General features: G+C 46.6%; 2 protein-coding genes across 2 annotated transcripts in view; both read right to left on the reverse strand.

Annotated features, from left to right (window-relative positions):
- Window positions 1-1964: 1964 nt before the first annotated feature.
- On the reverse strand, window positions 1965-12843 carry PI16 (peptidase inhibitor 16). Its single transcript, XM_032804888.2, has 6 exons — window positions 12607-12843; window positions 7773-7991; window positions 6804-6913; window positions 5742-5830; window positions 3790-4542; window positions 1965-3378 (listed from the first exon to the last, which is right to left on the reverse strand). Exons 1-6 carry the CDS (start codon window positions 12757-12759, stop codon window positions 3239-3241), a joined length of 1464 nt encoding a protein of 487 aa, XP_032660779.1. The 5' UTR covers window positions 12760-12843; the 3' UTR covers window positions 1965-3238.
- Window positions 12844-15712: 2869 nt separating this feature from the next.
- Window positions 15713-22497, reverse strand: part of C4H6orf89 (chromosome 4 C6orf89 homolog) — a 35530-nt gene continuing 28745 nt past the window's right edge. The window contains exons 7-8 of the mRNA XM_032804912.2: window positions 21793-21916; window positions 15713-21067 (exon numbers count right to left, since the gene is read on the reverse strand). Of these exons, the coding sequence (XP_032660803.1) occupies window positions 20982-21067; window positions 21793-21916 (210 nt within the window). The 3' untranslated portion in view covers window positions 15713-20981. The remainder of the gene's footprint in view (window positions 21068-21792; window positions 21917-22497) is intronic.

Consider the following 22497-nt stretch of genomic DNA (forward strand, 5'->3'; position numbering starts at 1 on the left):
AATAAAGCACTCAAGTCTCTGGAGGTTTGTTCAGCAATTTACTTCAAAGTGGCCCAGTTTTCACTTGTATCTGAACCACTGCCATCTGCTGGCCACAAGGTAGAACAGCTGGTGCCCATGAGTGACCTGAACACCTCCCCCCTCCCTCTGGCTTCTTCCTGTTATGTAACTGGAGTTTTTAATATAGGCTAGTTTTCTCTTTCTTTAATGTCTAGCTCAGTGCAGCATAAAGAGAGCAAAGTAGGGCTCAGAAGGATCAGGAAAAGCAAAAGTGATGGTCTAAATAACAACATTTACTTACCCATATTACGCACATCATGTATGATATTATACATTTAACAGCTTTAAGCTTCACACCATAAAGTGCAATGAAGGCGAGCCACTATTCCTGTTTGCAAAGCTGCTCTGGTTTAAATCTGCAGTCAAACTGCTGCAGGGGGAGGGTGGAATTTGCACATAATGTCTTTATTTTAAAGACAGACACACAGACACAGACACACACACGCGCACCCTGGAGAAAACTTTGGCTGTTGCACTCTGGAGTTGTGTAATTCTGTTGCTGCTGGACCACTCCCTAGGTCTTAAAGTGCTGCCATAAACAGGTCTTGGGAGCAATACAAAGTCCTCCACTGTGGGAGTCTAGAGCTCCGTAGTACCATGGGCAATAATGTAATGGAAGCCCTGATTCTGCAATTTAGGACAAAGGGCTGATCCAAAGTGCTATTGTTTTTTAAAGCCCCATTTTAAAATCAATTTGAACTTCTAAACCAATGAACCATTTTACTTGTAAATTCTCAGAAAATCCATTCTGTACTCCAAGAGTGAGTGCTCTGTGATGCTGAGTAGGGTACAGAATGTTCCTTGTATGTAGCAAAGTGGCTGCATCCCTGCTTGTGGTGCAAAACTCAGCTCACCTTTAACTACGGACTGGTGAGCAGCACGGCCATAAGACAAAACAGATGTACACACAGTTGTGACTATACTGAGAGGAACAATGGGCCAAAGATTAGGTCGTTAGACTGGGATGTGGGGGAGACGTGGAGTCAATTCCTTGCTCTGCCACAGACTCCCTGAGTGACCTTGGGCATGTCACTTAGGTCCTCAAAGGAATTTAAGGACCTAAGTCCCATTGATTTCAATGAGTGATATCTAGGGGAGTGAGGCACCTAAATATCTTTGAGGATCCAGGCCTTTGTCTCTCTCTACCTCAGTTCCCCTCCAGAAACGGGGGATAATAGCACTGCCCTACTTCGTGGGGGTGAGGAGGCTATGAGAAGAAATACATCAAAGATTGTGAGGTGCTCAGAAATGGTGCGAATAGAGGCCATAGAAAGGGATAGACAAAAGGTCAGTTACATGAGTGAGTCTCAGCCCCTGGGGGTATGTAGAAGTCTTCTGGGGGGTACATCAACTCGTCTAGATATTTGTCTAGTTTTACAACAGGCTATATAAAAAGCACTAGCAAAGTCAGTACAAACTAATTTCATAGACAATTATTTGTTTATATGGCTCTGTACACGACACACTGAATGTAAGTACAATATCTATATTCCAATTGATTTATTTTATAATTATATGGTAAAAGTGAGAAAGTCAGCCATTTTTCAGTAACCTGCTGTGACACTTTTGTATGTTTATGTTTGCTTTTGTAAGCAAGTAGTTTTTAAGTGAGGTGAAACTTGACAAATCAGACCCCTCAAAGGGGTACAGTGGTCCAGAAAGGTTGAGAGCTACTGAGTTATATGTTGTGCACACCCCCACTCTCATAATGCTCGGGGATCCTGAAGGAAATGAACAAGGGACTTTGCCTCATTCCTAGTACTACTGCAAAGAAGGGAGTGACCACACAAGCCATTTCTCTCTCCACTAAGAAAACAGCCAAGAGTCTTTCACATACAAGTTACCAAACGCCCAGCCGCAGGACTCCATCTGCCACTCAGTGAAACACGGTACGCTCCAGCATGATGGTTTCAGAACAGCATTTATTGAGAGCAGGACCTCATGGGGTATTGGAAACAGTGTCCCTCATAGCCAAGGGGCTATGGGATTCACGTCAGTCCCCACCTCATCAGGTAGCAAAACCAAGGGACACTATGGTTGCTAAAAGGTTCATATCAATTGGCACCTTCCACTGGACCACCTGAGGCTTGTCATGTAGTTAACACACCTTTTTTGGAAATGTAAGATACATGGAGCAGACACGCAGAGGGGAAACAAACATGAATGCCACATACAGTGAAAGCTGCTCTATGGTAAGTCGTGCTTTCAGTGGATAACCCCAAGCAGAATTTGCTTTGAACTCCACACCACCACCTGATTTTTGCTGGGTCAGGTTCCACTGTGTGTATAAGATACATACACCATAGGCGGCCAAGATCTGTATCTAACTTGAAATACATCGTACATTTCAGATACTCAAGAGAAGCTAGTCTAAAGTCATGCCACAAGATATAGAGGATGCCAACAGGAGTTTTATAATGAGCCACCACCGCCTCTCTAGTGCAGAAATATTTTTTCCCATGCACAAAAAAATAAGAACCATGCCACATGGAGTAACTCTGGAATGGGATGCATACAATGGACCAAGCAAAACTGATGAGCAGGATTCAGTTTCTGGCTCTCCTGAAGGGGCATGTGCACTGTAGACACATTTGGTGGAGGAAGCAAGAGGAGTTTAGATAGGGTGGTACCATCTATGTCTGCACTGCCTTTCATATAGGATTTGTGGGGAAGGACCTTACAGTTCCACAAAGAGAGTAGATCATTCATTGTTTCCAGTTAGGGGGAGGGCCATGAAGCACCATGCCTCCAGACTGGTGGGGATCCAGGATCTTCAGTATTAAGGAGTCCCATCTCTGAGTCAGACTGGAGTAGGAATTATGGAACTTCAGGTTAGAGTTAGAGCTTGGGGAGGAAGAGGCACCAAGGAAATTCCCCTCTCTTCACCCAGCTGCTCCTGCCCCTTTAACAGATGAGCTGGGCATTTAAAACTTAGCTACCCCCCTTTTACTGGTATCCAGGGATAGCAGGGTCTCAGCAGTGCTAGCGTAACAGAGTGGTCGGTGTGCTTTGCCAGGCACTGCTGAGTATATCTGGATTGGAGTGGACTTAGCCAGTGACAAGAAGGCCCAGTAGGGGGTCTTCACCTGACTGATATGCCCCACGCCCAGCAGGGCAGCGGGACAATCAGTACTGGAGGAGAGTTTGAGGATAGGAGCAGAAGGTCGAGGCAGACCCTTCAGAGCAGAAGGGCTGTCAGCAGGGGAGCGGCCACTAGGAAGAGAGAGAACTCCAGAAGGTTGCTGGTGGCTGAACCATTTTGCTGGTCCAAGTCTTTCTTTGTGGGGCCCGTCATCAGCTCTTCGGTCTCTCTGGCACCTGTGTGCAGAAAGGAAGGAAACATGGAGTCAAAGCTGAAGCCACAGGCAAAGGACCAGCCCAGTTCATACTGCTCCCTCTGCGACATGCTGCCCCATGGGCAAGGATGATGCATAGCGCAGGACACCAGCACAAAGTCCCTCAGAAGGCAAGACACAGCCCGTGACTCTGCTCGTGGGTTAGTGGGGAACCGGCCAAATCCATGCTCATGCTTCATGAACCAGGCAGCTCAGACAGTCCCTGATAATGTTAGGGGAGACAGTGCAGGGGAAGGTGCAGGGAAGGGGGTTGGTGCTGTGTGGGGGAGGAGTTTGAGGGCCAGTCTGCTATTGTTTCCCGCCAAGTGCATTTATGTTTCTTAGGAGTTGCCTATGTCCTTTATGTCCAAGACTCCCTCCACAGCTGCCTTACCTGACAGGGAGGACTGGACAGCGAGACTGTGCCCCACTGCAGCCTTGGAAGGTGGTAATAAGTGCAGGAGGGAGATCTCCTTAGCAGTGGCAGGTGCTGACTTTAGAGCAGGTGGGGGCTGCTTGGTATCTTCCAAGCTTAGATTGGTTTCTAGAGTTGTAAGGCTGAAGGATGGAGGTGGCTCTGAGGAGAGGGCTGGCTCAGCTCTCACGGAGGCTGTATCAGACTCCTTCAGGTCTCCCTCCATTTCTGGAGAGGCAGTCGGGCTGAGGGTTGACTCCAGGTCTAGAAAGAGCACAGCCTCTAAGGTCACCAATGGGGCACCAGTCTCCTCAGAGTCCACTTGCATTTCTGAAGATATTTTATGGTCCAGGTCTGAGGTGCGCTCTAAGGAGGATGTTGGCCCAGTGGCTGCGGTGGGGTTGGGCCTGGCTGTTCGGGTAGATGGTGGGCTTGTGGTGGGGGTGGGGGTGGGTGGCAGCCTTGTGGTCGTGGTGGGGTTCGGCCTTGTTGTGGCGGTGGTGGTGGTGGGTGCTGGCCCTAGAGTAGTGGTGGTGGTGGGGCTTGTGGTAATAGGTGCAGGCCTTGTGGTAGTGGTGGGTGCCAGCCTTTTTTTCACGGTGGTGGGTGGTGGCGTTATGGTAGCGGTAGTGGTCGGGCTCATGGTAGCTGTAGCGAGAGCTGGCCTAGTGATGAGGTTTGGCCTTGTTGTCCTAGAGGATGTAGAGGCCTCTTCTGAGTCTACACTGGGTTCTGATGGGAGACAAAGAGGGCTGTGGGTTACCACCAGCTTCACTTGGAGCCCAATGAAAACCAGCAAAGGAGAGCTGGAGAAAGTAGGGGCAGGCACTTTCACTAGGCTCTCGGGGAAACACCCCCCTCTCTCTGCCCTATGGTGGGACTTGAGCTTAGCAGGTAGCCCACCAGATGCAGGGACATCATTTTTTCCGGGCAGGTCCCAAGACTTCATTTGTTTTCAGACCTGATATGGGAAAACACCACTCTTCTGGAATGGTATTTCCTGGCAGCAGGGGCCCAGGCGGTTGCTAATGGGATAGGAAGCCTTTCCCATCTGTCACCAGCATAAACGTGGCCCAGGTTGGAGAACAGTGAGTCTTTCCTGTATTCTGGTGGCTGAACAGTGGAACGAGCTGGGGGAGCTCCCAGTGATTAGAACTACCACCATGCACTGGTGTCTGCAGCAGAGATGCCAAGGACTGCATGGGCTGCAGAATGTGAAAATGACCTACCCCTAGGAGAGGGTAGCGGGAGTTCTGTCAGATCAGGACGAGGCACATTGGCATGGCAGCATGTGTGAGGGAAGCTTGCTCTGCTGCTGCCTAGGCTATGCCTGCTCTGTAGACAGGGCTGGCTCCAGGCACCAGCGTAGCAAGCTGGTGCTTGGGGTGGCCAAGCGGAAGGAGTGGCGCGTCTGGCTCTTCGGCGGCAATTTGGCAACGGGTCCCTCGGTCCCTCTCGGCGGGAAGGACCGGCTGCCGAATTGCTGCCGAAGAAGCGGCAGTGGTAGAGTCGCAGTGGAAGTGGCGCAGATCACAATCGCAGCTTTTATTTTATTTTTTTTGGCTGCTTGGGGCAGCAAAAACCCTGGAGCCGGCCCTGTCTGTAGATAAACACAGGACTCCAGTCCCAAGTCTGCCAATCCAGCTCTTTTTTGACAATACTAATATATACTTACAAAAAGGTGATTCATCTCCGGGGAAAGCCGTAGAATCCCAACCCTGAGACGTGGGAGAACTTTACTGGCAGGGCTGAGGAAGTGCTGGGATCCCCACATACAGCCAGATTCTGCCCCTTACTCCTGGACTAGCACCTCATTCAGAAGATAACCCCACTGCTTTTAGGGGGATTGTCCCATGGGTGGAACCTGCCTCCCCCCCAGTTCTCTGGCCTGTCCAGTGGAGACACTGGCTCCTTCAGTTCCCTTCACGTACCACAGATTGAATTCCTACACGTATAGCCCTCGGGGCACTTGGAGCACGGAGGTCCTTCCTTGTATGGCTTGCGACCCCTCACATTGCCGCTGGAAGCAGAACATGCAGATGAAAAGAAAACAGCTCATGACAACAGAGGGGATGAATCCCCTCTCCATCTCAAAAAGGAGGGAGATTTTTAATTCAAATCAGATCTTGCTAAGATATAAATCAAAGGTCACTTAAAAAGTGGGGGGAGCTTTAACTGTGCTACTAATGGCACCTGGGCTTATGAACACTGTCTAGAGGCCTGAGCCTAAGTTTGGGAGCCTTTCCATTCACTTCAGCAGAGGTTTGGATCAGGCCCTTAATATTACAGCTGCTCAAAAAATGACCCCTCAAGTTTCCTGAACGTTCGTTTTATTTTGCCTTTTTCCGTTAAAATTTCCATGCATATTTCCATAGAGGTTATCAAACTGGGAACACTCTGACCAGGTCTGACAGTTAGCCCTTGCATTTATACAGCCCCATCGACAGAGGATCTCAAAGCTCCCTATACACATCCGTGAAGTACACTGATGTAAGTCATCACGAGGAACTCCATGGAGTCAGTGGCATGACACCAGACTGAGAGCAGAATCAAGCTAATTTTCTCCATATCACAGCTGGGGAAAATGAGGCACAGAGAAAGTAACAGCCAAATTCTCCTCCTAGTGACACTGGTGTAAACCCAGGGTGCTTCCATTGACCTACATGGAGCAAGTTTAGATTTACAGCCCTGTAACTATGTGGCTTTTCATGACACACCCAAGGACACACGGTCCACAGCAGCACCATAGATAGAACCAAGGACTCCTCTGTCCCGGACCTGAGCTGGATTTACAAGACCTGCCTCTCTTTGTTGCCACAGGAAAATGACAATAAAGAGCTTTCTTAGGATTGGCTTCCACTTGCTACCTGAAAGCAAGGTAAGCAGAGCCTGGGGGAGGATTCTCCTTCTCAGCCTGGGGATGAAGGTTACTGTAAGTAGATGTGACAGGGCCAAGATGGAATCAAAGCAGCCCTTGGGAAGCACGCACTCACGGGGGATCGTAGTTGCAGACCAGCAGGTAGAGATCAGGTTCCTCGACACCATGCAGGGTTTTGCAGAATTGCATCCCACAGCCAATGCGTTCGCTGTTTGCCCAGACCACCTAAAGCAAGGGAGGAAGAGAGAAGGGTTATGTCTGTCAGCACAAGGCAGGAAGAGCACAGATGGGCGACCATGAGACACCCTGCCCGTGAGAAGAGGTTTAGACAAGTGAGCGTGATGTCATCTGCAACCAGCGTCAGCTCAGTCGTAACCAGGACTTTCTTCCCAGACCTCCAAAGCTAAAGCATGAGTCACTACAGCTTGGGCTAAGGGACCAACTCCCCAAACTAGGAGCTGTAGCAGACTCATGGACTCTGTGCATGAAGAGCACACCATTTCAGAGTTACATCTAAGCAGTCAGGCCTTGTTAGTGCTTGGATGAGAGGCCCCCATCAACAATTCTTCTCTGTCCATCTGGACACAACCCACATGCTCCTGAATTATGGTGCTGTTCATAATCCAGATCTGAATTTTGGAAGAGGCCCCTGTCTTTATACTAAGCCAAATGAAAAGTCCAGATCCAAATACCCTGGAGTAGTGGAGAGTTCAAAACATGGAGCTTGACCTGGATCCTAGTTCTGAGGCCAGAACCCATCTGCTACCAGGACTTGAAAGTCACACCAGGCTTGCTGAGTGACTATATGGTGCAGCATTAAAATACACAGATGACTTTAAAGACTTTTTTTTCCCCTAAAGAGAAACTGTTCTGCAGGCCTGTAATGATCACAGCAGCTCATGAGGCTCACAAAATTGAGCCATCATGCAGAATAAGAATCAATTCTATCCTGTCCAACTGAGATTCTTATACTAGGCCCATCACCATGGTATTGCAGCCCTTAAACAATATTTCTACAGTGGATCACGTCCCAAGCACAACTCCCTCCCAGGAATCCAGCCCTTCATGCCCTGTAGCCAGATACCTGGGTGTAGTGGCCACACATCTGTCCTACGGTGCACTTGGACGTGGTCAGGTTGTAGTGCTCGTGCTCGTTGTACCACTGCTCCAAGGCCACCTCCACGTCCATCTCATCGGTAATGGCAAAGAGGTTCTCACCCCGCCGGCCCCGCTCCTTGTTATGGCCCCAGATGCACTTCGCTGCATAGGCTTTGGCAAAAGCTTCCAGGTCGGGGGCCCAGCTCTGAAACAAACACAAAGCTGCCACCATCATAAAGCATAAGGCCAGGGCAAGGATTGTCAGTCAGAATTGAGTCCCTCATCACATGGATCAAATGCTCTGACATGCTGAGACACACACAACCTATCCCTTATCCAGTGGGGCCAGAGGTTAGAACCTAGAATCCTGGGTTCTGTTCCCAAGCACTGGCAAAGACTATGGCTCTCCCCAAAGTGACGTTTCTGATTCTTACCATGTTTGTCGGTAGGTCCATATTACATACCAGAACAAGATCAGAAATGAGGATTTTCAAAACTGAACCCTGCATCCACCAGCACTGGCTTGGTTTCAGCAGCTTTCTTGGTGGGTATGTATTATAATAATGGAAGACCAGAGAATTCCGAAGTGTGTTCACCAAGGAACGGCGCCACAAGGGCATCAAAAGCTTTGGTGGTGCCATAAGATTGCCAGTGATAGGCATAGACTGAATATCCAGCAGACCACCTTGAGGATCTAACCAGAGATTGATCCAGGTGGCGCTTGATCTGCAAGGAGGCCATGTTACTGGGATTTGCCATGATGATGATGGAGTCCCCCTTAGGGGTGCAACTGCTGGATTGGAGCCTTAAAATGTTTTATGATGGGGTTTTAAAAGGAACTCATGGACATTAGCTGCTCAAATTCCAGTGGAATTCATTGGAGCTCCGTATCTAACCCCTTTATGTTCCTTTGAACATACCAGCCTAAGGCAAGCATGAATATAAACTGCTGGTTGTTAATGGGCAGTAATAAAATAGCAGCAGTTCTACAGCAGCTTCCGTCCCTGGATCATTATCCCTGTTTTACCAATGGGGAAACTGAGGCAATGAGCAGCATGGTGACACATTCAATGTCACCTGGCAAAAAGCTGGGAATGGAACCCAGAAGACCTGGGTCCCTTGTTGGAACCACTGACCACAATGAACAGGACAAACTGTGGGAATGCCTGGAGAGAGGGACCTGCCCAGTTCAACAGCTGTGTAAGGCCAGAGCACAGGAGCCAGCGCACACATCTGGTAACCTCATCATTTAAACTCCACTGGAGACTCAGTCTGACAGCTGCCTCCCAAGTGATCCCTCCAGTGCCCGGACTGACAACAGCTTTTTGTCCAGCTGAACTCCCCTGGGCTCCATATTTTACCTAGAGGTGGTTGCGAGGTAAGAGAGGGAGAAGTTTTGGCACAGGAGAAGCATTAAGGGGAACACTATGATGCAACTGCTTGGTATTTCATTACATTATTTAGAGGAGCAGCAGCTTCTCTGAAATCCAACCAGCAGAGATAGCAGGGCAGGTGGGAGGAGAGCCCAGACATACAAGCCCACTGAAAGATCAAGGGACGGAGCAGCGGGTGAGGAAGGTGGGTTTAGCAGCTGATGGGAGCAGGAGTGGAGTGTGATCCAACGGGGAAACCCTCAGTATTTTGCAGGGAAAGTGATTATCTTAGTTGGGGTGAGGAGGATTTCTGGTTCACCGATTCCTACGTGTCAGAGCCCAAGGGTAGATAGCAAGGATCAGAGAAGATGCAGTCACTGTTCTGTCAAGTTGCTCTCTGCTTACTTATAAGAGGGGCGGAGGCCGGGGGAGGGACGTGGGGGTCTGATGGTGCTTTGGAAAGAGGGTTGATTGCAGGTTTTGGTGTGGGGGCTCATTATCCCCTCCTTGTGGCAGAGAGCCGGGTACCATAAGCAGAGAACTATCCTCGATATTATTTGCTTCATTAAAAAAATAAGGCTTTGACCTGCATATGCCCATTGTATAACCATTTCCATGGTAACCAGCTCTGCTGTCCCAAACACAAGAACAGGGTGACTGCAGATGGGCAGTTGGCCACGGGAGTAGGTGAACTCAGAAGCTGAGATCTGGTTCTTCCGAAAGAAAAATGTCCTTGGAAATCCAGATGAGCAACACAGACACTGGGAGTTCAATCAGAGACTCAAGGGATTGTTTCTAAGCTGAACCATTTACCGAAGTTTACCAGGCTGTGGTAAAACTGCTGCTGCTGGCCATCAGGTCTTTTAAGTTCTATAATAGTAAATTTAGCATGGGTGTATGCATTTCACATCTATTCATGATAAATTCAGGACAAAGGCAAGACTCAGAGTAAACCACAATCAAGATCAAGACGTTTTTCAGGACAGGATCTGAGTCAAGGCGGAAAGTTCTACAAAGCAGTCAAGTCTGGCTTCAAGCTTTTATTTCAAACAAATAGGATTGAATGTTCACATTTGTTGTATGCCTAAGTCATCATCCCATTTTTACAATAAGCAGCAGCATACTTCATTAAGCCATTTTCAAAATTGCTTCAATGAGTTAAGAGCCTAAGGGCTTGTCCACACAGTGGGTCTGATTTCTAAAGTGTACTAATGAGTTGAGTATTAATTGGTCTGTATATAGGCCCTGCTGGTGCGCACTAAAGGTTTCCTCGTGCACTTTAGTGTTTCAGACAGCACTGTATGGCTGGCTGGCATGTCCAACGATGACATCACAGCATCACACGTTTTCATATGGCTGTACAGTCCAATCCATAAGGAGCAAGATTGCTAACAGATGTCACATAAGAATGTGCAGGCAAGGGTCCCATTGAGGACTTGGCAGGACGCTTGCCCCTTTTTTGATCCGTTTTTCATATATGTCTTCCTCAAAGTGTTTACTACCTTTATTGATAGTTGCTCTCTGTTCAGCTCTGGCCTTGGCTTTGTCTTTGAAATTATCAATATTTATGTCAATTAAGGTCAGATTCTACTTGATAATGTCTTTGAAGCATTTTCATTGACCACCCCTCTTGTGCTTTCCAAGTTTCAGCTCACCCTAGAAAACTGTTTGGGGGATTCTATCATTATCTAAACAGTAATATATTAAAGTGCACCAGCAGGGTCAATTCATGTGCAACACGCTAGTGTTTTTTAGAAATCACACCCCAGTAGAGCACATTACCTCAGTGTGTAGACATGCCCAAGCCTCATTTTAAAAAAATGAATTAAGCACTTAGGCGGCTATGTCCCTTTGACTTTCAGTGAGATTTAGACTCCTAGTCTCTTTTGAAAACGGGACTTGGGTGTTTTTTAAAAATTTCACCCCTGAACTAAAATAGTGTCAAATTAACTTGGGTTTTGTCTACACAAATGAGTTTAGTTAAATCAGTGCAAATTGTGTGTGCTCACAAGGCCTAAAATAACCAGGTCATGATTAGGGCTGGGGGAAGAGGGGGATGGTTTTCTTGTCCTATGAACATTTTTGAGATATTGAAAAATTTTCCCATCCCAAAAACAGGATGAAAAATCAAAATCTCAACAATTTTCACATACCAAAAATCCTCCCCAAAAAATTGGTTTGGGTCAATCGAACCATTTTGTTTTTATAATTTTGAAACATTTTGTTTCAATTTTGACCTTTTTAAAATCTTCAACTAGAAATTTACTAAAATTTCAAAATGAAAAATTGTTTCCAATTGAAAAAATGAAACCTTTTTCCCCAAAAAATATTTTGGCATCACGAGAGTCATCAAAATTGACTCTGTTTCGTGAACAGTTCTGGTTTTGACAAATTGACATTTTCCAGTGCTCATCAAAAAATCCCCAACTGACTGTAGTCAAGATAAAGAACCAGCTGCAAATTTGTCTTTAGCCAAAGGGGCAATGCTGTCTAAATACTAACACCTTGCACTTTAAGTAGCACTTTCCCTCTTCAAAACACTTTACAAATATTAAGTAATTCATCAGATGTGGAGAGACATCTTACTCAAATCAAGGGGTCTAATACAAGAAGCAGCATGCTCTTATGATTAGAGCAGGGACCGAAAGAATGAGGCTCTATTTATAGCTTAGACACACTATAAGACCTTAGGCACATTACTTCTTCATGCATTAGATTTTCCCATCTATAAAATGGGGATGGTACTGATTTGCCAGACCTACTCTGCAGGGATGTTGTGAGAAGAAACATACACAAGCACCTTGGATGAAAAATGGCTAGTATTAAGATACCTATATAGCCAAAATCAATGGTTGAGGTTCAATTTTATATTCCATTCTATAGACAAAAGAATCTATCAGTAATCACAAGTGCAACACTAAGAAGAGTTCTCTGAGCTCAGCTGGGATTTCGTCATTCTGGATGGTGAATTTAAGTTTTGGTTATTTGTTCATTGCAAATTTGTTTACTACAGCCATGACATTTATTGCACATGGTGTGTAGCTTGGTCATTGCTACATGAGGAAAAAAGAAACAATTTTTACACTGGATCTCCAGCTAGAGTCAATCACATTTATGAACTTAAACTTTCAAAGTACATTTCATAACAAAGGATGCTCTTAGTTTAAGAAGAAATGTAGGAGACCCTCAGCTATTCAATAAGATGCAATAGATAACAGGATTCCTATCATATAGGAGACCTCCAGATATCTCACACCTTTCTATCATATAGAACAGTGTTTCTCAACCTTTTTGATACCAGGGACCACCTTGCTGCCTTAATGAACTATGTGAGGGAAATCTCAGGGATTAGCATCAGTTCACGGACTGGTCACTGAGAAACACTGATATAGAAGACCCGAGATATCCCACTGGAATCAGACCCTGGGTTTCCCATGGGACACTTACGATTTTCAGCATGTCTGCAGCATGAGGGGAGACCTGGGAGCGGTAGTGGTTGTGCATCTCCACGATCAACCTCTTGTCATCATCTGTAAGGGACCAGCTCAGTTCCACAGCTGTGAGCAATAGGAGAAGGGGAGGAAGCCCAGAGCACAGCATTGTGGCAGTCGGTCTCTGGCTTTAGCAGCCCACGCCTCTGGCAGATACATTTAAAGCACTTCCCAAAACAAGGAACACCCAAAGCCTGAGATTAGGGGAGGAAATGTATCTCTTTATTATAACACATTTCAGAGCCACAGGGAACACACCCATGTAATGTCATTGATGAAAAAGGAATGTTGCTTAAGGGGCCAATGAGTGAGCAATGCCCACTCCCTGAGAGCTATCGTGTGTGAAATCCTGGTATTAATTTTTTCCACAATTGAAGGAGCTCCATTTTGGGGCCCTGCTATTGCTGTAATTTCAGATTTAAACATTAATATAACCCTTTGTGATGTCCTATAATTACTTATGTAATTACTTCCTCCCCTTTCCTTCTAGAGGATCCCCAAATGTTTTCCAAACTGAAACACAGACTAGACACAGGGATCATTTCACCTGCCACTGAAATGCAGCCAACTCTGGGGCAGAACATGGCAGCTGTTTAACAACAAGCAGCAACATTAGACATGCAGGAATTGTAATTCTAGTTCAGACTGGGGTCCCCGCCATCTTGTCCATCATCATGTCTTAGAGCGGCCAGCACCTGAGGAAGGTGCAGTGGGCAGTTATGGAATAACCTTCCCCACAGAAAGTTTCTTCCTGATCCTCATCAGATAAACTTATACCCTTAAGGAGGAGAGCTTATAGCCCTTCCTAAACGTTTTGGGTTGGATAGGCAGTGAGAAAAACCTTATGAAACTGCATAAGGAGAAGTGTTAAGGGAGAGCAGTAAAAGCTCTACCTCTTTCATCACTACATAATTTTGACAGGTTTCCTTGTCCCACATCATGGCATTATGCCAATCAGAACTTTGTATTACATGTCATGGCCCCGCCTTTTGCCCCACCTCCTTTTTGGCCCTATGGTTTTAGAAGTCCCTCCTACTCTTTCAGGCCTTTCCAGGGCCCTAGGTATCATTTTTGGAGATGTGTCGTCAGCCATTTTGAAAAGAATAGGGTGTTTTTTCAAACATGTATTTATTTTCTTACGGGAAGCAGAATAAATAAAGAATGTATGTCCTTTCCTCATTTTAAGAGGGAAATTTGCCTTTTATGCAGTGATTGCTATTCTAAATTCAGTTGACAAAACAATTGCAGAGTTTTAATAACAGAGTTAAAGGAGAATTGTTAATATATATCCATTTACACACACACACACACAACCTCTCACCCCTCTTTTTTTCCTACCCTGAACACAGAAACACCAATCTTGCTCTGGGATGTTTAGGGATGTTTATTAAAAAAAAAAAGTAGGAAGGCATTAGGGAAGTTACCTGGACCTCTTTCCCTTTCATCTCCTCCTGTCCCTGTCTATGGCCAACGGGGGAGGCCTGACTCCACCACCCAAGCCACAGGCTGTGTGTTATGCTTTGACTGCCCCAGGTGGCCTCTCCTGGTGTGCTCTAGGTGCTGAAGTTTGTGGTTTGGGTGGGGTATCCAGCAGCACCCCAACCCATTCAGAATCGCCATGGCTTGTCTACTAGTAACAACATTGTTTTTGGCAGGGTCAGCTGCAGGCAAATTTTAAACTGAAAAGGACAGCTTCTCAACTCCAGGATCCCACCCACAGTTGTTCTTTTTGGAACCAACATTGGTAGCACTGAGATGCTGCAAAACAAGCACCAAGCTCCCACCCCTCTGCTGACAAGCTTGTCTCCCGCAGGCCGCATTAGGTAAGTGTGTGAGGAATGTGGCTTTCTGGTATTCAAATGCTTCAATATAGAAATGTATTGTGCAGCTCCAATAAACCCATGGATCATTAGGAACAAATAATTTTGTTACATAATGTATGAGATATAAAACACACAATGGGGTTTGTGGGTCTGATCTGACTTCAGTGGGTTCTTGATCAGGCCAAACGGCTACTGTTTCCAAAAGAAAATAAGGGTGTTAGGAACCCTGATCCCACTGAAAATCAACAAGAGTTCGGTATCTAACTCCTTGGGCTCCTTTGAAAATACCAGCCTCTGGGTAACATTTTCAAAAGCTCGTAAGTGATTTAGGAGCCTAAATCCAATTTTCAAAAGCTACTTTGCTTTTACTGATATAGCTATGTCAGCTGATTTTTTGCTGACACCGATATACCAGTAACAGCCCTAGTGTGGATACAGTTATACTAGTATCATGTGCTTTATACTGGCATAGCTTACTTGAGTTCTCAAACAGGAATAAGCTACACTAGTATAATCACTTTTCTACCCATAACCACACCTACACTACGGGTGGGGTTTGCCACTTTAACTACCGTAGTACAGGTAAAGCAGCAAAGCTTTAAGTGCAGACAAGACTTTAGGATACTAAATCACTTTTGCAATTGAGATTTAGGCTCAAATCACTTACACATTTTTGAAAATGTTACCTATGTGTAAAGACACAATAGTACAGACTGTCAGATATTTAATGCCATATGCTGACTGTCGTCAACCTACCCAGCATATATAGATCTCTATTATACCCTCCTCCACCACTTCTGCCACCATAGCACAGGCACCGACTCCATGAAAAAAATGATGGGTGCCCATCACCCACCAGCAGCCGCTCAGATCAGCACCTCCCACCTGCCGGCAGCCTTGCGGATCAGCACCTTCTCCTCCCTCCCAGCACCTCCCACCCACCGTGATCAGCTGTTCTGCAGCACACAGGAGGTTCTGGAGGGGAGAGGGAGAAGCGGGAAGAGGTGGGGCAGGGGCAGACCAGGGGCAGCAAGAGGTGGGGTAGAGCGGGGTGGGAAGAGGCAGGGGCTTGGAAGAAGGGGTGGAGAGGGGGCAGGCCCCTGGGCAGAGCAGGGGTCAAGCATCCCCCAGGAACCAAAAGGTCGGTGCCTATATGCTCAAGAATAGTCACAAAACCACGGCTCTTGCTCAGGACACAGTTTCTTTAATTAAAATAAAAGGAAAATCCACACTGGGGAAAAAGGTGCATCAATGTTTGTATTTAAATGCAAAAAGTAAAAACAATTTTAAAATTCTTCTTACGTACAAAGCTGATTTCTTTACACTCTTTACAGGCTTTTCCCAAGTATTTACAAACTTTGCAATATATTAAATTAAAATCATCCATAAAATTCACTGCATATTTACATTCTTTAACAGCCACTTGAATGTATAGTGTACATAATTCAACAGTCTTTATGCATATATCTATAGAATAGTTTGCCCAGCATACCCCTGAGTGTTTGTAATACGTCACAATTAACCATATTACCCCCCATTTCCCACTACACAAAGAGAGAACATTAAAAATAAATCAATGCTCATTTGTTGGAATCTGCACCGCAAAAGGAAAGGCCAGCACCTCCCACGTTTAACTCAACAAGACAGTCCCTCAGTCCTTTAAGATACCTATTTTCAGGCATTCCAGAAGAGAAGAGATAGCTCTTGACAGAAACACACAAAGAGAAGAAAGTTGAATTCTCTGAGAGGGGAAAGGTTCCTGTTCGTTGGTAGCATGGCTGCTGGAATTGCTCATTGCTTGTGGTCTGATCCTGGAAAGTGCTGAGTTCTCCTATTTCCCATTGAATTAACAGGGAGCCAAGGGCACCTCAGCACACTGCAGGATCGGGGCCGATCCTGCAACCCATCCTCATGACAGCAGTCCCACTGCAGTGAGGCAGGTCTACTTGCGTGACAAAGGGTGGTAGGCTTGTCTTCCTCATACCGTGTAGCGCGGTTACCATTCAAATCACTAGTAACTTGATATTCTTCCCTGTTCCTCGAAGGCTGTATCTACCACTGCAATCAGAGATGTGACTGCAGCTTGAGTAGCCATAGCCATGCCAACTTTAACCTGCCTGGCACAGCTAAAAAGAGCAGTGAAGGCCTGGCGGCACGGACTTCAATGTGGGCTCTACAAGCCCGCCTGATACCCTGGGTATGTACTTGCATTGCTAGTCCGTGCCGAGGTCCATGCCGCCACGTCTTCACCACTATAGTTACCGGTGCTAGCTAGATTAAAGCAAGCATGGAGACATGTACCCAAGCTAAAATTAGTGTAGACATATGCCAAGACAAAGTGCACCATACAGCACAGCCAGTACCTCCCTCCCCTCCCATCTGAAGAGTGGGCACTTTGCAACAGCTGTTGAGAGAGGGCTGGTAAATGCACCAAAAGCCATCTGATTCCAGTAGAATCTTACCCTAGAAAACTCTCCAGGGGTTTTGCAATGGGAAGTCGGAGGTTCAGATTTGCAGCACTGCACAATTCTCATTAAAAATCACTGGGAACTGGGTGCCCAGATCCCCCTAGTTTCCCAGTGCTGAAATTAGCAAAGTAATCAGACTCCTTTCTCCCGCATTCATTTACCCTGAGTTCAGAAACCAGAGAGATCGGGATAGACAATGTCTTCAATTATTGGAGACAGGCCTTAAACCAGCCTCTACGAAGTTCTACCTGTCCCCTTCCCTGGAGCAGAGAGTCTTTCCTTACAGGTGAGTAAGGTACGACAGTTTCATTATCTCCAGTTATTATGGGCAAGGGCAAGTGAGCAAGTTTTGTGCCTTGACTGGTGAATTTTCACAGCAGCTTTGCAAAGCCATGGCATTCAGGGAGGCTCATACATGAAGCATTTAGGCACACAGTGAATTTCAAAAGAGGGATGAACTGGGCAAATGAGGTTGGGCCCCTTGCAGATGCCAGTAGAGAGCAGGGCAAAGTGTCAAACTAGCCACACACAGGGACTGTTTAAGACATGTACGCAAAAAGGCCCACAAATGTCAGGCAACGCTGGAGGCCATGGACATCCATGATGTAATATACAGCTTCAACAACCTGATCCACTTGCTAAGATGCCTAAGGAACTGAGAAGACGGCCAGGTTGTTCCACTCTGTTACAAACTCCAGAGTCACAGGGGCCGGCTAGCTGTTTGGGGCAACATATAACCCTTTCTCTACCAAGTCCTTGGTTTTAGCAGATTGCAAGAATAGAATCGCCCTTCCCCAGCTCTCAAGCCTGTCACTGCCTTTGGAAGTGCTGCTTCTTTTCTGGGTGGGAAAAGTTGTGCCTCCAAAACACAAATGGAGTGGGGGATGGGATGGGACCAGTTCTTGCCAGCAGTCATCAGATTATCTAGCCTGGAAAGCGCTGACTAGGAGCTGAATTGTTGACTAGGAGCACGTTGCATCTCAGACTCACCAGCCTCATTTTCCTTTGGCCTTATCAAACCCTGACAGTCCTGCCTGTACTGAATCACAGCAAGGTGCGAATACTATTTCCCTGGCTGCCGGAGACAGGGATGGACTTGAGCTAGAAACCACCAGGGCTTTGTACTCTAGTGCTGATGGGGCCACATTTGGTTCTTCAGTATCTTAACAAGCAGAGTAAAATCAGCCTCCTCCTGTTTTGGTTTAGCAGCTATGTCTGCCTTTAATTCCTTACGGCTCTTGGAAGCAGAGGAGAAAGCATACTAGAAGTGTAAAAACAAATGATGTAAATTCCAAAGGCAGTGAGGTTTGGACACGTGAGCACTGTGTCTCCCAGACACTGCTCTGGAAACTTAGGCAGAGATCAAAAGTGCACTTGGAAAGCAGATCTGCAATCAAGACAGATTCACCATTTTCTCTCCAACTGGTGTAACACTCTGCTAGTTGTGTTTGAGCTGGGGCGTAGCCGCTTTTATGGGAGAACATCTGCAGAGTAGACACAAACCACCTTGAAAACCACTGCTTGTTAGAGAGCCTGACAGTCGATTGTCCTATTGGCTGATTTCTTCTCCTTCCATAAAGCCAGGGAACCGTGTTGGCACTGACGTGGGTCACAAAACACAGGCATTTCACAGACTGCTGACAATTTTCTTTGCAACTTTTTACAAGTCACATTCAAGGACACTTAGAAGCAATAGCAGCACTAACTCACTCATGATCTTAACAACACTGAGTCCAATATATTCCCTGTGTGCGTATCTCATTGAATGCTTAATAAAAACGGAGCTAGGCACAGAAAAACCTGGGAGCTGATGAGGTAACCTTGTTAGCCTCCGAATTTAAATTGAGAAGCTGCCAAAACATAAATAGCATCTGTCACTAATTTGCGTGTTTAGGGCATGATCCTTCTGTTATTGAAATCAAGCGTAACTTGCACAGGATCCAGCCCTTCAGAGGGATACACGTGCGTGAGAGTGTAGGGTGTGTGTACAATTACTAGCATAAAACCCACCAACAAAAATTAAACAATAATACTGGGAGTTGTGTTAACCTAATTCCCTGTGATATTTTCCTGCTAATTAAATTAGACCTTTACTGTTCAAAGCCAACTAAAATAACACCCACCATCTCGTGTTCTCCTCCACCTGTTTTGTCTTTTCCCTCTTTTGGGATGATTCTGCAAACACCTCCCCAGAGTAACTCATTAGTATTATGCATGCAAGATCGTGCCCTTGGATTATAAATTCTTTTGGAGCAATAACTGTCTTCTATTTTAGTTTTGTAGAGCACCCAGCAAGATAAGGCTCTGATCTGGACTGGAACCTCTAAGCATTACTGTAACACAATTAATAAATACCAGCAGCAGTTTCATACCCATTTTCCAGCTGTTGTTAAAAAACTGCAAGAGGGTGGAATGAAATCGTTCCACTCCGTTATTTTAATTGACCTAAAGATGTTTACAAATGAAAAGATTCTTGTGTCTTATAACATGATTAACTTGCTTCAAAACAAAAGAGGCTCTCACAATACTATATGAACAAGTGAGAGAGTATGTCCTGAACCGCAGCCCGGGGCTATGACTTCAGTCTGACACATCTGTAAGCCATCTTCCACAGCAGGAACAAAGACCCTTAGGATCAGACTTGGGAGGAACGGCTGTAACTGCAGCCGGCACATGGCGAAACTGATCTTCTCTAAAGGCACCGGACAAGAGAGCACAAAAGCAACAGGAAATATGCAGAGGAATCTCGGAAGGGAATCAGGAAAAAAAAACAAACCAACATTCATTCTGGAGAGAGATGGAGCTTTGGGGGCTGGAAGGAGTTAACACACAAATGACTGTGGGGGAAGAAGGAACTTCCAGGTAAACCAGATCCTAAAAGCTGCCCTCATTTAGGTCCTTCCCATACTGGCCAAGGAAAGCAAGCCAGCACATTTCAAACAAGAACTGCATAGTATATGCATGCAAGATTTGTGAGTAAGGTGCTGATGCTGTTTGCCTCGCCAATGTAGACAGGTGCCGAGATTTCAAAGGAGATCAGTGATTTTGAGTGGCCAACTTGGGACACCTCAAGGTAGCATGATTTTCACAGGGTGGGAGCTCAGCATTGTCTGAGAATCAGGGGGCTCAAGAGCACTAATCCCTTTTGAAAATCTTAGGCAGGGGTTTCCAAGCCAGGTGGAGATGTGGGGGAGCAGGGGTAGTGCAGTTCACTCACCGATCTGAAAGGGTAAGCTTAGGCAGTGCTCACGCCAAAGCTCTCTGCACTCTCAGAACCTGAACAGTCATGAGGAAAAAAGCATAGGGACTATTTATTGGAACCAGCAACACTCTGAGGCTGCCATAATGCAGAAGAGTGATCATAACGAGATAAGGGGGCAGGGAGGAAAGGGTTAAACAGATTCATTTGGTATAAGAATGCTGCTGTGTGCGGTGGCCAGGCTGTAAGGCCCATTCTTTTCCTGTGGCACGGAGCCAGGCCTGAGTCTGTGAATGGGGGCTGTGGGGCTCATTCTCCTCCTTGTGGGGCATGAAACTGGGTTGTGATGTAGGGGGAGGAACCATGGAACATTTCAATCATGTGTCCCCTTGACAGAGCTGCCCCAACTGGCAGGCCCAATGTTACCTCTCCCGGATGAACACACAGGAGGGTTTCAGTCACGATTTTGCTTGCTCTGGGGCTCCCTGTGCAATTCTAACAGTGCAATAGCAACAAAGGATACAAGGAGAAGCTTGTTCTCAGAAATGCAGCCGCCTGGACTCAGGAAAACAAACGTGTGCACCCCCAGGCCTTACCTGAGGGGGGGTGATCCGTTCAACTGCCTCTCTCCTTAGGTACGTCCGAGGAGGGGAAGTATTACCTCGGAGGACAGGGAAACGGTTGCTTGAAACACAAGGCCTCCCACACTGTGGGCAGGGTGGGCAAAGCTGCTTCCCCGGATGTTTCAGCTGCACCAGCTTCATCGCTTCTATACGCCCATCTCCTTGTGCCCCTTGCACATTCTTCTTGCAGTGGAGAGGACTCCAGCCTCCCACAGTTCCTAGCTAGCGGATCCATCACAAATAACTATGGGCTCTGCTCCTCTGGAGTTAAAGCTCATCTTCCAGTAATCCGCGCTGGCATAGCCTTTGGGAAACACAACAGGAAGCAGTATGAGACGGGCCCATGACTGGTTATTGCACTGGACAAGCTCAGACCCCACTGTGATATATATGTAGATAGAAGAGAAGCCGATCAGGGCCTCTGTTTTACATTTCTATCACAAGGAAGCACCTCCAGCAGCATCGCGTCCCTCAGCACCACATCAGGGCATCACTCAGAACAGACTCAGAGGGAAAGGGGCAAGTCATCCATACCACTTCCTGCAGCATCCTGGCTATTCCTGAGTGGTTTCCTCTCTAAGCACTCACCTAACCTGCCCCTGCTCGTCTTCGGCAACATGACATGACAAGGCTTTAGAAGGGACTTGATAAATGCAGAGAAAATGATCACGGACAAGGCTATGAAACTCTTCTGCCTACAGGACCTCAAGGGAAAGGAGACTTAAATGATTCTTGGAAATCAGTGGGAGATGAGATCTTAGACATGAAGTTATATAGAGTATCTCAAGGCATTTTGCTGCTTCTGCTCCAGGTCATAAACTGAGCCCTCAAAGGGATCTGGGGAGTAGTTTTTCTCTCGCACTACATGAGAAGGCTTGGCACAGTTGGTTGGGTGCAATTATTTGATGCTGGACGTAGATGCTCATCTCTGTCAGAGGCACTTGGTACAAGACACAACTGGGAACAGGTGCCTGGCCCTGCTTCAGGAGGGAATCTCCTAGGTCTACTCACTGCAACACTGGAACTCACCGAAATCCCCAGCTTCCAACTCCACTGAAAGAGTCCTGCAGTGTCCTCTGCACTCAGTGGAAGGTGCAATATTCAGGGTTAGCTGGCCACTTCCAACAGCAAACATGCTGTGCAGTCTGTGGGTCTGTAACAGATAGGAAGGAGGAAAGATATAGATGAAGGAGCTTCAAAAACTCTTCCTGTCCTTTCAGGGCATGACTCAACCAGGCCAGTGGCTGATGTTAAAGGACTATTTATTACGGGGTTATCAATATGAAATCATACCAAACCCAAGACCCTGAAGGCTGCTGATGGGCCCCTGTTCAGCTATACAAAGCAGCACAGCCCCACCACTCCTCCGCACTCAAAGAAAAACAAACAAGATGAGGAGGAGGAAAAATGGGCCCCGAGGTGGGAGAGAAAATGGGGCAGAGGCCCAGAGTGAGGGGATGTGCCCAGGAGCACCCATCACTGATCTGTGCCAACAAAAAAAATGGTTGGGAGCTACTGCATTAAACCAACTTCACAATCCTCCTCCTAAGTAGCTATGGGTGTGTCTACACTGCAGTTAGACACTACCAGCTGCCCTGTGCCGTCTGACTCAGGCTTGCGGGGCTTGGGGCTGTTTCACTGAGGTGTAGACATTTGGGCTTGGGCTGCAGCCAAGCTCTAGGACCCTCCCCGCTTTAGGATCCTAGAAACTGGGCTACAGGGTAAGCCTGAATA

Source organism: Chelonoidis abingdonii, chromosome 4 (genome assembly GCF_003597395.2).
Source record: "Chelonoidis abingdonii isolate Lonesome George chromosome 4, CheloAbing_2.0, whole genome shotgun sequence".
Taxonomy (NCBI): Eukaryota; Metazoa; Chordata; order Testudines; family Testudinidae; genus Chelonoidis; species Chelonoidis abingdonii.